The following is a 14,862-nucleotide window of genomic DNA, read 5'->3' on the forward strand; positions in this document are numbered from 1 at the left end:
CGAAAAACAACTGCGTTGCCATTCGCAGATGAGACAACACAATCTCCGGAGACTTGGCTTTGATCAACCAATCGTCCAGGTAGGGAAAAACCGCTACCTCCCTCTTTCTGAGATGTGCTGCAACAACTGCCATCACCTTTGTGAAGACCCGGGGTGCTGAAGTAAGACCAAACGGGAGGACCGCAAACTGGTAATGCTGCGATCCGATTACAAAACGGAGATACTTCCTGTGCGACTTGACTATGGGAACATGAAAGTACGCGTCCTGCAAGTCGACAGACACCATCCGGTCTCCTTCGTTCAACGCCAACAGTACCTGCGCTAGGGTCAGCATTTTGAATTTTTCCTGCTTGAGGAACAAATTCAAAATCCTCAAGTCTAGGATCGGCCTTAGACGACCGTCCACTTTGGGAATCAGGAAATACCTTGAATAACACCTCTGACCCCTTTCCTGCAACGGTACCAACTCTATAGCGCCCTTTGCCAACATGACTACAACCTCCTGTTGCAACAACAGAAGATGTTCTTCTGAACAAAAGGAGGGACGGGGAGGGACGGGGAGGGAAGGGAGGAGGAAACTCCTGAAAGGGGAGAGCATAGCCCTTTTCCACAATGCCTAGCACCCATGAGTCTGTTGTAATTGACCTCCATTGCTGCAGAAAAAGACTTCCTCCTACAGGAGAAGTGTGACTGATAAAGTGGGGAAAACTAGGGCTGCTTCTGCTGCTGTCCACCCGAGGAGGATGAAGAAGAAGAGAGCTGCTGGGCTGGACCTCTAGCCCTGCCCCTACCTCGCCCTCTGAAGGCACGATAGGGCGGGTTGGCAGGTTGTTGGGCATAAGATTGAGACCTACGAAAGGCAGAACCTCTAGCAAACCCTCAAAACCTACGAAAAGGCATGTACAATGTAGCAGAAGGGGTCTGCAAACCCAGGGACTTAGCTGTAGCCCGACAGTCCTTAAACCGTTCAAGGGCAGAATCTGCCTTGTCCCCAAACAGCTTTTCCCCATCAAATGGAAGGTCCATTAAAGTGGATTGTACATCCGACGAGAAACCCGAAGACCTTAGCCAGGCATGCCTTCTCGTAGCCACCGATGTTCCCATGGCCCTGGCTATAGAATCCGTAGTATCCAGGCCAGATTGAATAATCTGCTGTGCAGCCGCTTGCGCATCCAAGAAAAGGGCCCCAAAAGATTTTCGCACTTCCTGTGGCAGATCTTTTTCATCTCCTTGGCAGAGTCCATTAGGGCATGAATGTATCTGCCTAGCACACAAGTGGAATTGGTAGCTTTCAGGGCCATGCTGCAAGAAGAGAAGATTTTCTTCGAGGATTGCTCCATCCTCTTGGATTCTCTGTCTGTTGGAACACCAGGGAATGTACCGGGGGCAGATTTTGCAGAACATGATGCCTGAACCACCAAACTCTCCGGAGTCGGGTGACGAGATAGAAATGATGGATCTCCTGGGGCACTCCTATGCCTTCTCGCCACTGCCCTGTTCACCGCAGGAGATGTCACCGGCTTTTTCCACAGGTCCATAATAGGCTCAGTCAACGCCTCATTAAAAGGCAACAAGGGATCCGCACTGGAGGAAGAAGGATGAAGAACCTCTGTGAGCAGGTTAGTCTTGACTTGTGCCGAGGACAAAGGCAAATCCAGATAGTCAGCCGCCTTCCTCACCACAGCATGGAAAGAGGAGGCCTCCTCAGTAAACTCTCCCGGAGAAGCAATGTCCCACTCCGGGGAAGTATCCAAACCACTTGCAGTGGCAAGTCCTTGGAAATCATCAGAAGGCTCTATCTCACCTTCCTCAAGCCTTCTGTATTCCTCTTCCTCCAGAAGCCTCAACGCCTTCCTCCGAGATCTTAAATGCGTTTCCAGAGCTGGCGTCGACAAGGACTCCATCGACGCCGATGATCTCAGACCTTGAATTAGTTCCGGAAGGCTCCCGGATTCAACCGGCGCCGGGGCCGGCGCCGGCCTGAAGTCGGCAGATGACCTCCTCGATGCTGAATGTGCAGAAGGAGATGGACCCAGTCTGGATGAGGCCACCAATGACGCCGGATGGCGCGGAGTAGGAGTCGGACGAGAAGCCGACGGATCCACGGTCCCAGGCAAAGGACTCCTGCCAGGGGAAACCCCCGGCGCCAGACCACCAGGCTCTGAAGGGCAGAAGGGCATGAATGGAGCAGCCCTGTACGACGCCGGCGAGCCCAAATTGAATGCCAATGGCCCCGTGGGACCCGCCGGTGCACCAGTAGGGGCCATGGCTTGAAACACAGCATACATTGCATTAAAAAATGTGGCCAGATCCGTCCCTGGAGTCGGGAACGCTGGGTACTGCTGTGTAGACGTCTGGGGAACATCAGGATCCCTCGGCGCCGGTGAGAAACGAGGACTACCTTGAGTGACCTCATAGACTGAAGGCGCCGGTGACAACCCCGGACTCTCCGGCTGAGGCGTGACTCTAGGACTCATTTCCCACGTCTTCTGGTGCCGTGACGAACGAGACCTCGACCTCGAACGACTCCTTGATCGGCTCCGCTCCGACCGGCGCCGAGAGTCATGACGGTGCCGGGAGTCATGATGACGCCGCTTCTTATGTTTTTTGGGAGAAGCATGGGAAGAAACCTTCTTGTGTTCCTTCTTCTTTGCCTTGGCCAAGAAGAGCTTCGCTTCTCGTTCCTTCAGAGCTTTCGGATTCATGCTCTGGCACGAAGAATAGCCTTCCACATCATGCTCAGAGCTCATCACCAAATACAATCTGAATGGGGGTCGGTCACTGACATCCGACCCCCGCATTGCCTACACGGCTTAAACCCGGACTTCTTCGGAGGCGACATTGTAACTTCAAGAGATCGCTACAGTAACCAACGGGCCAGGAAGAAAAACCGTTGAAGTCGAATGCACGGAAAAAGGAAAAACTGACGTTAGTACACCGACGGGGACCTCTTATTGGCACGCTGACGTCACGCGGAGCCGTGCCATTATGACGTCCTCGTCGACGTAGACAGCTAGGAAGAAGACTTTCCGTCGGATGCTGGCGCAAGGATCGAATTCATAAGGTGAGGAATCCACAGGTAGTTGTATCCATCAGAAGAAAGAAAATATAATATTTTCTTGCTCTCTAGTCCCCGCAGCTGTTGATACAAAGATAAATGAGCCTAGAAAACCTGTTCATCCTGGCTTTATTCCAAGGCCACACTGTATCACACATGAAAGCTGGGCATAAGACTTAACTAATCCTATTGTATGGTACCCAATCATAAGTGCATTCAGTGTGCTGGAATTAGAGACTCCAACACACTCTCTTTGTTAAAAACAATCCAGATACCATCAAAAGTCTTTCAATTGACTGTACATAAAGGGGAAAATAATAAGAATACAAGAGACACAAAGAAAGTTCATTAGAACATTGAAATGTTGAGCACTCCATTGGAGACAATAGAGTAACTGCAGGCTTTTAATGGCTAGTAAAGGCCTGAATCTCCGACATTCCAATATTTGTCTTTCACAGCTGTTGCTTGCACGCTTGGTCCTTAGTAAGTAAATTTACAAGGGGACACGTATAGGCCGATTAACCTTTTGAATCGCATGGAGTATCCTAGCCATGTAGTGACCAATATATGTCAATAATCAATAACCACTAAGGAAAAACATTAACCAACTGTTAATTTCATCATCAATTCATGAATAACCACAACTCAATATATGTTTTAACAATTTTTATTTCCCTATTTGTTACAATTCTAAGGCATAATGTTAATTCAAACTTTATTTATTCAGCTCGATATTAATTCATTAATGACCACCAATAGCATAATCTAATCAGAACCTGAGAAAACATTTGCTCTAAAGCTTCAACATAGACTAACAAAGAAGAATATCTCAACATTAATAGCAGAGTTCAGCAATCAGTTCGTCAATCATTTGTCACTGTCAGCATCACCCAAAGTAACCTTACCTAACCCATATTAGCATTAGCATGTGGGACTTCATGCGAAAACAATTTAGAACATGATTTTGGAAAAACATCTAACTAAGAGAAAAACAAATTAACAGTGCAGTTGGTACCTAGAAGGAAAGGCACAAAAGTTAATCAGTCACTTGTCATAGCTACCTATCCACAGAATGGATCAGCAACAAAGTCAGTCTATGTCTTCAGGTCATCAATCGATCAGCAACGGATCAGGCTCTCAAGTGCATAAGCCCAATGACAGAATCTCGAATCGCATCTTCTGATATCATCAATTCCCCCCTCACATCTGCAGTTTTAGCCCCTTATCATGACTTTTTATTAGAGTTTTTCAGTCCTTCCCCTTAATTCCTAATTGGTCCATTAATCACCAATTATTACTCTCACCAATGAATTTGATTGAACAAATCTATGAAGTCTAATATTACGCGGTTCTCAGTTCTCCCATTTCTCTTGTTAATTAATAAAGCATAACACTCATTAATAATTTTAATTAGCATTTCTGTTTCAGCACTGTGAACAAAGGCCTCAAGGAGCCCCAGGGGATTTCAACTAGTTAGAACATTCTGCCCTGTAGGGGCAGAAGGTTCTAATAGCTTTCTAGCCCTCCATAGCCGGGCTATACCGGCCATTAAAGGCCCATTCCCTTGTTAAAGGCCTGAGCCAAGCGGGCCTTTAATGGCCAGTACAGACAGCTATGGCGGGCTATAAGGCTATATTAAGTTTCAATAGATTCACAAGCCCTTCTAATTTAACCCAAGGAGTGTGCATACACACACACACACACACACACAAAAAACACTTTTACACTTTTGTTACATTCTAATAACGCACCAGCAGTACCTAATTTAGATCTATATACTTCATGTGGTTCATGACACTTAGTAAATTACTTGTTACTGCATTGTTATTATGCTTTTGTTGCAAAGGTTTTATATGTTTTTGTGCATCACTTTATATCTGTTTCAGAACACATACCGCACAGTTCCTCATTTCTGCACTTGGATTACCTTTGTTACATATTGTGTAAACAAGTTTATTAGAAATTATTTGTCATCTAATTTTCAAAACTCCATTATTGTGAAAGGGACATTATTTGTCGAATGTTTATTGCACTGAGGATTTACTATATTTCATGTGTGCCATTTGTTGTAAAATAGTGTTGATGTGGTACTTGTCAGTCTTGTCCACAGGAGGCTGTGACAGCCGTAAACTGTATGGGTTGTAACCTATTATCCTTTTGTATTACCTTCCGCAGCTCAGCCGCCTCTTTTCAAAGATGAACTGAAAAACGTTGAAGCGGCAGAGGGTGATACTGCTACTTTATTGTGTGAGTTGACCAAGTCAGGTGCCTCACTGGAGTGGAAAAAAGGCCGCAAAGCACTCAAACAGAGCAAAAAGTACAAAATGCGACAGGAGGGAACTTTTGCCGAACTGGTGGTCCTTGATCTGGATGGGAAAGATGCTGGGGAGTACACTTGTGTGTGCGGTGACCAAGAGACTACAGCCACCCTTACTGTCAACGGTAAAAGAGTTATTCGAGTTTCCAGTTTTTCTTCCTTTTTTCCTACATGCTGCTGGTTACTTAGTGGTACAGTTATAACATTTTCAATGTCCTACACTTTTCCCATCTTTAGACATATTATTTATTGAGGCATTTATCTCTTATGTGTTTATTATTTTATTTATTATTCATTTTTTATGGCACTGAAAATTAAATGTTTTATATATGCACCTCATGAGCAGGGCTAACCTAATATGCAAATGATATTCTCTTATGAGCTAATGAATAAATTAGATACTAATGCCTACTCTGAGCAGGCATTAAAAGTAGCCGTAAAAAATGATGAAGTGGAATCTCTTAAATTCCAGTTCAACATTTTCGTCGTCCCCTAACAGGGGAACAGCTCCTTTACATACATGATGCATCCTCGGACCGGTTTCAGGGTATCACCCCTCACCAGCCAGGCTAGCTTGAATCCAGTGGTGCAGTGAGCATGGGACCCACGTCTGGGCATACCCTTCCAACTTAGGGTGACAAAAGCAAAAAGAACAGATGATGGATGGAATGCTGAACAATGCAGACATTCACCGCTAGTCACAAAGATCTGGGTTTAATCAGTTTTTTTGCCTACCATGCCACCCCAATTTGGACCAGCCATATGAAAATCAGTCTTGACCCTGTTCCTCATGGGAACAGTCCAGCCCAAACTGCCAAGCAAAGTCCTCCCTGGACCAGAAACAAGTATCCTGGGACCGGCCAGCCATGGGCCCAGCACATAACAAAACACACATGAACAGACAGTACCATTCATGGGCCCATCACGATCATATGCCCACATTCCAAACACATCAATCACCCCGGCTGACACAGTATGTGGACTGGGGTTTGGCTAGCAGTGTGTGTGTAGTGACCAGCAGCAAGTCACTCCTCACACACTGCCAGCCAATCACCAAATCACACACACTGCCAGCAAAGTGCCATTCCACACACAGCACCAGCCAATTGCCAGTCCACCACACCACCAGTGCCAGCCGACGCACACCGCCAGCTAAGTGCCAGTAAACGCACACTTTCATCACAATTTTTATAACAAAAAAGAAAACGAACTCATTTTAAATAAATCCGAAACTACAAACACAAAAGCCCTAACTAAATACATGACACTAATGCCAAACCTGAAACTGAAAAAAAATATAAAACAATATAGAACAGGTAGTTCACCGTTATGCTCATGGTAGCTCACAAAAATTGTTTAGGGTGTGGTACATTCTGAAACAAGCAGGCACACACAGCCCAGGTTTAGAAAGACAGTCGGGGCAGTACATACGACTCCTCTTCTGCGCACCTCTTCTACATCTCCTACTGAGAAAGTCTTTTTTGGGTGTGGGAGGAATGTGATCAGTAAAGTGGGAATCCTTCAATCTAGCCACTCTCCTCACCACTCCAACCCTAGGAACACTTGCCTGTTCCACTACAACAAGGCTGCCTATCACAGACTACTGAATCTTTACAAATTTCATCTTTGACTCTGGAGAACAATCCTTGAATGCAAAAAAAGCATTAAAGGTTGCTAAGTGGAATAAATGGATAGCCAACATCTTGTACGAAATGTAAGCCTTACGAACAACAATGTAAGGTTCCAACCGCTGATCTACTCAGTCAACACCACCCATGTGCCTATTGTACTCTAACATGCACACAGGTTTGCGCACTTCAGCAACCTGACTCCAAACAGTCACAGGTAAAGTACTTTCATCATGGATGGTAGTCAGCATGCAGACATCTCTCCTGTCTGCAAATTTCACAGCTGGAAGTTCATCACTACGTAAAGCACTGCACTGTCCCTTCTCACGTGTCTTGCATACAAGCTCTCTTGGCTAACCTTTATGGTTGGATGGAATTGTGTCACAAGCAACAGTGTCCACTTTGAACAATTCCCTGAACAATTACACACCAGTGTATAAGTTATCTAAGTATAAATGATGACCTTTGTTAAAACGTCCTCTACCAAGTTCCCACACAATCTTCTCACTAACTCCAAAAGTGGACGGGCAACCAGTGGGGTCAATACATGAATCCTTACCAGTGTACACCCTTAAATTATATATCATAATAACCAAATGGCCATTGATCAGGACCAAAGACTCGTCAACAGCTATTTCTTTCCCTAGAACATAGATCTTTGAAAACTGATCTACAATGTGATCAAGGACAGGCTGAATCTTAAAAAGACGGTTACAATCAGGGTGATCCCGTGGGAAAGCTAGACCTTTATCAACAAAATCCATCACCCGAAGCAGAAGCAAATACTGATCACGACTCATGGTTGAAGGAAATATAGCATTTGCCATCAAGGGGCGAGTAGACCATTATGAAGATAGCAATGGCTTCATTATCAAGCCCATCAAAAAGGTTAAACACAAAAACGTCTTCATCTCATCCAGATTTGTGGGAGTTCATCGGGTAGCCCTAGAACTGGGCCTAAGTCTAGCACTGTTGTCCCTCAAATACTGTTCAGTGTACAAATTAGTCTGTTCAACAATCTCATCCAAAAATACATCATCCATAAACCAGTGAAAGAAATTTATAGGTAACAAGTATTCATTGTACACCCCACAACACCGGTAAAAGCAGGCAAAACTGGCTGCACCATGTTTGGGGAAACCCAGAGTTCAGCTCTTCCAATGGGAAGCCTTTCAGCTGCATGTTGCAGTCCAGATGGTTCTTGCTGCACCATTGGCACATCAGTGTCCTCATCTAAAACAGGCACTTCATCCGCACTGAGAGTGACTTCATCATCAGATGATTCCTCTCGTACAGAAAATTAACTACCAGAATCTTGCATTTCCTCCTCTGCTTCAGACACAGATTCTGTCTCATAATCATGATCAGAGAATGAATCAAAAAGCATACCAACAACCGCTCTGCACAGGTACAACAAGCACCAACGATATCACACTAGAAAGGATAAACAAAATAAAATTCCACAAAGAACAATACAATACCCATTGAGCACAAACCCAAAGATAATTTCACACACAATCTTACAGAAGCTAAATATGCAGTTATTATTACAACATTTACAAAAAATACATTCATGCAATGCAATGATACTAATTTGGAGCAAACAGTACAAAAGAAAATTTCTTACCAAACACGCGCAACTGCTGATAAACCAGTGGCCAAACTGCGAGCAGAAGTCACAGCAAAGGAAAACGAAAGCTTTGCACTAGAAAAGGAAAAATTAAATTTTATGATCACAAATGATGACAAGAAATAAAATAGTTAACAATATGAAGCAATAAGAAGTCTGCTCATCACCATTCAAATGTCAGCCACACACATTGTCAGCCAAACGTCACTTCACGCTCAGCACCAGTCCATGCTCAAGACCAGCCAAGCGCTAACCCACACACACAGACCATCAGCCAACATCCAGTTCTCCCACACACACACACACACATGGAAACTTTCCCTAGTCTAGAGTTTTTTTGCCCCCTAACAAATGCCCAATCTGCCCCGAGGGGAGCAGAAATGCTCAAAATACAGGCCCCCGCCAAGAGCAGCAACCCTTGCCAAAGGGGCTGCTCCCCGACATATAAAGAAATAAAAACCCTGGTGTATAGTTGGCGGGCAGTTGGGCCTAAAAATATGGCAAATCTGTCCCCATGGGGCAGAAAGCAGCCAAATAATTTCCCCAATAAAGGCGAGCGACCTTTGCCCAAGGGGCCACTCTCAAACATTGAAAATTTAAATCCCTGGTGTCTAGTGGCCTTCCGCCCCCCCCAGATGTCAAATTGGCCTAAAAGTGGCTGACCTCCCCTCTGGGAGGGGCAAAATACATAACAAAATGCCCCCCAAGGGGAGCGACCCTTGCCCAAAGGGTCACTCGCCACAGTCAATAACTAATAATATTCCCTGGCTTCTAGTGGGTTTCAGCCCCTCCCTGGAGGCTGATCGGCCTAAAAGAGGCCAAATCAGCCCCCAGGGGAGCCAAAACAGGAACAGTTCCTGCCACCAGGGGAGCAACACTTGCCTTAGGGGTTGCTCCCACAGCAATAAAGAAATAAATCCCTGGTGACCCAGTGGGCTGGATTCCTGCTCCACGATCATGGCACCGCCTGCGATCATGGAGCAGGAGTCCACTGTTTACAGGCGAAGGGGGAAAGTCCTTTTCTCCTGTGACTGTAAAACACAAGCCCCCTCATCCCCTGGAGAAGGACCCACCTTTGCATCCTCTCCCTGGAGACGCTGGAAGCAAATGGCTTCCAGTGTTCCCCCGGCTGCATCTGATGACATCAGTGCACCACACGCACAAACTTCATCAGATCGCTGTTGGGCGGGGGGATGGCAACAGAAGTGTTTCCACTTCCATCCACTGTGGGGGGGTTGAAAGTAAGCTGCCCACGGGGGGAGGTCTAGCGATTCCCCCACGGGAGGGTGGGTAGAAGGTATGGTTCCATCCTCCGCACATGCACACCGGTGCACATGACAGAACCATTCCATCAAGTGCACTGAAGAGGTTAAAAGTCTGCATTATGATTCAAGGACTGAAACTACAAGTGCAGAGTTTAGAACATGATATGGTAGTTGGAGGTTTGTCCTTATGGCTGAAGGGGCTGTCTTTGATGGATGGGGTATGCCTTAAAAACATATGTTTTTAATTATTTTCTGAAATTCAGGAGCCTGCTTAATGTGTTATTGAATGATGTTCCAGATCCTGCATAGCTTGCAGTCTTTTCATGGCATGTCATTATAGCAGGTCATGACATCGTGCTCACATTTCTTTGTTTCTACACTGAGGTATTTAAAACTGTGAGATCTTAATAGGACAATAATGTCATTGTGTTGTGCAGAGGGATTTTTCAATGTTTTTGTAGGCTTGTCTCTGGTGACTAACCAATGCCATAGGCCCTCATTCCAGTTACTGTACAGTCTTGCATGGTAATTGAGTACCTGGTAGAAACTGATACCACCATATGTGATCATTAGCAGTACATTCCGAGGCCCAGATTTATGAACCCCTTATGTTGTCATTGTGTCATGCAAGGCAGTGCAATGCAGCACAAGGGCTTTGTTGAGATTTACTAGGCCACGCAAAGCCACCTGGAGTAATGCAAGGCAGTGCACGCTGCCTTGAGTTACTCTGCACTGGGAAGGAATTCCATAGGTGTAGAATGGGTGTTCCCATGGATCCACACATGGTTTTTGGCACTTTCTTAGATTTACTTGCATTGGTAAACCTGGGAATGTGTCAAATTGCTATGTCTTTCAAGGTGAGTCTTAAAAAGGATAAATATATTTATTTCTCCTTGTTTTTATCTCTTTGTACGTGTCCTGCATTCTGCAGCACACATAGAAAGAGAAAAAAAGCTCCAGAGGATTGTTTTTATGTAGAAAGTTATCCCTTCCTGCACAAAAACAACCCTGCCTAAAAAACAGGCACCTTTGCACTATCGCACAAGGGTGTCTGCGTTAGTGCCAGTCTGCACTCAGTGTGCCAGAGCAAGGACTTAGCAGAAATGTGTCATTATTTAGTAGATATGGCGCAATCGTGCTCTCTCCCTGTCACGCAGTGCAATGCAGCAAGTTGTCTTGCTCGACTGTGTGACTCGTAAGTAAATTTGTCAGTGAGTTTTGGCCTCAGGTTTAGGAATAACAAAGTAATATCACTTATTTTCCCGTGATTTGCAGTGTGCAAACTTGGAAAGTGAGATATTTGCCCACAGAAATATTTCTCCAGAGGTTACCTGCAAAAACAAGTGTGCTGGCAAAAGGGCTGATTTCCGATTAGCACTGCAGAACTGAAAATCCTGATTTGAACGTGCCTTCCCAAATACATCTGTGTCCTGATTTGCATAAGTCTAGGAGTGAGGGCAATAATATTGCTTTCCTTCATTTACGTACTGCTGTAGCCCTCACACAGTTTTACATTTTATAATTAACACACTTAAAATTATCCTTAGACCTAATGTGATATCGAAATCCTCAGATTTTTATTTTTTTAGAGACCCTGAGAGTTTTCTCAAAAGGGGATGCATTGTAATTCGCGTAAGTGAAGCCTGTGCATCAGTCAGGTGAGCATTATTGTGGTTTTAACTTTGTTCAGTTCTATCGAAACTGATATCCTTTTTGACCACTTCTGTGCATCAGATGGCTGAGAGCCTTCTGACGCCACAGTTATCATGTGCGACGGACAGCTCCCAGCTGTCCACGCATGTGGCACAGGAAATCCCTCTGGTGCAAGCACCAGAGGGATTCCCTTCTGAAAGGAACAGCCTCAGGAGATGGGGAAATGCTTTCCCATCCCTCAAGGCTGTTTCTTTTCTTTCACTGAAATGGCGATCAGCGTGTGCGGTCATTTTCCTGAAACCAAAAGCAAAATTAGCCTATTGGCTTATTTCAATTTCACTGCCTCGATGCTCAGGGGACTGTCTCATCCCCTCGAGCACTGAGGCAGATGGCAGAGGTATCTTTGGAAATGGGAGAATCTCCCCTTTTTAATGGTACCCCTCTCTAGTGGATCCCTGCTTGTGGATCACCTCAGGAGGGCGATCGCCAGGCAGGGATCCACCCAATAGACAGCAGGGAGGGGGGAGCGGTCCCTTGGGCAAGGGCTTATGCTCTTCTCTTATTAATTTGAGCATATTCAGCCTTTCTGCCTCAGAAGAGGCAGATGGGGCAGTAGCCCCCATTCTGCCTCCCTGCCCCCCAGGGAGGCAGAAAGCCCACTTAGAGCCAGAAATTTATTTTTTATATACATCTAGGGGCGTGGGCTGCCTTGAATGAGTATTGTAAGGCTCCCAACCCTCCCAAAAAGTGGCACAGTCTTTCTGCCCCCCCAAGCGGGGCACAACATCCACTATGCACCCGAGATTTTTTTTTTATTTATCTTGGGGTGGGGCTGCCCAGAATGGGCATTGCAATGCCCCCACCCCTCAAAAAAAATCAGCATAGTCTTTCTGCCCCATGGTGCAGAAAGCCCACTTGGCACCAGGGATTTGTTTTTGGTAGTGTGGGAGCTGCCAGAATGGGCATGGCAATGCCTGCACCAAATAAATGGGCACAGTCTTTCTGACCACCCGGGACAGATGAGGACTATTATCTTCGATCAGTCCCTCAGAGCGAGCAGAAAGCTCCTGGACACCATGGAAGCTTTTTTTTTTAAACAGAGGAGGGAGGGCTGGCCACTACAGTGGGCATGGTTATGCCTCCCACCCCAACTGAAGGGGGCAACAGTCTTTCTGCCTCCCCTGCGGACTAAAGCATGTCATCCCAGTTTCAAGCCAGAGGACATTTGACAGAGGTTTTGATTTTATATATGGGCCAAGAAGGGAGTACCTAACTCCCAGTATCGTCCCACTTGCAATGGTGGGTGGCTGCACTTTTTGGACCTGGGTATGCTGCCACCTTGAAAAACCTATCGGACCCAGGCATTTCCGAAAACTGAACATCTGGGGGAACCGAGGGTGGTGTGCTTCACATGCAGCCCATACCATTTTCTTACCTAAAATGACCTGCAAACCTCCACCTTTTGTGGCTCCCCTCCGATTCCAGAACTTTCTGTCATAGAAATGTGAGATAAGTGTGTTATTTTAGACAAGTTTTGATGTTTCCATGAGATTCTGGGTAACAGAACTTGGTGAGAGCCACACAAGTCACCCCATCCTGGATTTCCCTGGGTGTCTAGTTTTCAAAAATATACCGGTTTGCTATGTTTCCCTAGGTGACAGCCGAACTAGTCCCCAAAAATCACAGCTATCCACATTGCAAAAAAATGGGTCCGTTTTGTGTGGAAAAATTTGATGTATCCATGTTGCATTTTGGGCCGTTTCCTGTAACGGGCACTAGGTCTACCAACACGAGTGAGGTACCATTTTTATCAGAAGACTTAGGGGAACACAGAATAGTCGAGCAAGTGTTATTGCCAATAGTTTATCTCTGCATTTGCACCTCCCAAATGTAATACAGTGTGTAAGCAAGAAATCATTTTTAAAAATGCCCTCTAATTCACATGCTAGTATGGGTAACCACACATTCAGAGATGTGTAAATACCACTGCTTCTAAACTCAATATCTGGTGCCCATTTCAGAAGCACATAGGTTTCCTTGATGCCTATTTTTCCACTCTTCATATTTTACCAAATGAATTACTGTATACATGGTACACAATGAAAAACCATTGCAAGGTGCAGCTCTGTTATTGGCCCTGGGTACCTAGAGTTCTTGGTCAGCCTACAAACCCAAATATCCTTTCAACCAGAACAGTACAGCAGGCATAACAATATATTGTTTATGAAAATCTACCATAGTTAGAAGTTACAGATGAAAACGTAGACACAAATGGCTGTTTTTTTCAAATCAATTTCAATATTTTTTTATTTCAACTGTTACTTTCTTTGGGAAAACCGTGAAGGATCCACACAAATGACCACTTGCTGAATTCAGAAGTTTTGCTACTTTTCAGAAACGTATAGGTTTCCAGGATCACTATTGGTTTCTTAAACATTTCTACCACTAACTGGATTATGTAGAAGGCACATAAAATACATAAAAATGTGCTATGTCCCAGTAAAATGCTAAAACTGTGTTGAAAAAATTGTTTTTCTGATTTAAGTCCTCCTCTTCCTGAAAGCTGGGAAGATGGTGATTATAGCCCTTTAAACCTTTCATTGATGCCATTTGCAGGTAAAAATACAGACGCTTTCTTGTGCAGCACTTTCTTCTAATTTTTCCTCCGAAACAAACAACAATTAGCTGTATTTTGGCTAATTTCTCGGTCTCCTCCACGGGAATCCGCAAACCCTGGGTACCTTTAGAATCCCCAGGATGTTGGCAAAAAGGCCTTAAATTTGGCATAGACAGATTATGTGGGAAAAAGTTATGGGGACCTAAGTGCAAACTACCCAAAATAGCCAAAAAAGTCTTACCACGGGGAAGGAAAGGCTTAACAGCAAAGGGGTTAAACACTCCATCCACAGTTCATCCACTAGTCGGTACATCATGCATTCGGTGGTGACATGCACGTATTTCTGTGTGTCAGTGCCAGATGCTGAGTGACTATGATCATTAACACAGAAACGGTGTTTAAAATGTTAATAAGCTGGGATCAGTTCACATGTAGGTTCTTACGTAATATGCAATGGGAAAATGATGCACCCTGGGATCTTCCCTGCTGATGATGTGTTCCTTATTCCTTTAAACACAATCTGCACCCACATACAATCCAATCTGGTCTTGAAACGATGATGGTTAAGCCAGTGATGATTCCAATGCATCCCCACACAGAAAAACCTTTTTTACTTACTCTCATACATAAGAGCAGCATCATCTCTGCCACCCCCAAAGGTCAGTGCCCCTCAAAAGATGTCTTATGCAAACAT

The 14,862-nt window shown here is 45.0% G+C and overlaps 1 protein-coding gene across 2 annotated transcripts in view; it reads left to right on the forward strand.

The window, feature by feature from the left end:
- OBSCN (obscurin, cytoskeletal calmodulin and titin-interacting RhoGEF) overlaps window positions 1-14,862 on the forward strand; it is a 1,961,032-nt gene that overhangs the window by 557,350 nt on the left and 1,388,820 nt on the right. For both annotated transcript variants that reach the window (XM_069211034.1, XM_069211033.1), the window contains one exon: window positions 5,234-5,500. In XM_069211034.1, coding sequence (XP_069067135.1) covers window positions 5,234-5,500 — 267 coding nt within the window. The remainder of the gene's footprint in view (window positions 1-5,233; window positions 5,501-14,862) is intronic.

This window comes from Pleurodeles waltl, chromosome 10 (assembly GCF_031143425.1).
Source record: "Pleurodeles waltl isolate 20211129_DDA chromosome 10, aPleWal1.hap1.20221129, whole genome shotgun sequence".
In the NCBI taxonomy this organism is placed as follows: Eukaryota; Metazoa; Chordata; class Amphibia; order Caudata; family Salamandridae; genus Pleurodeles; species Pleurodeles waltl.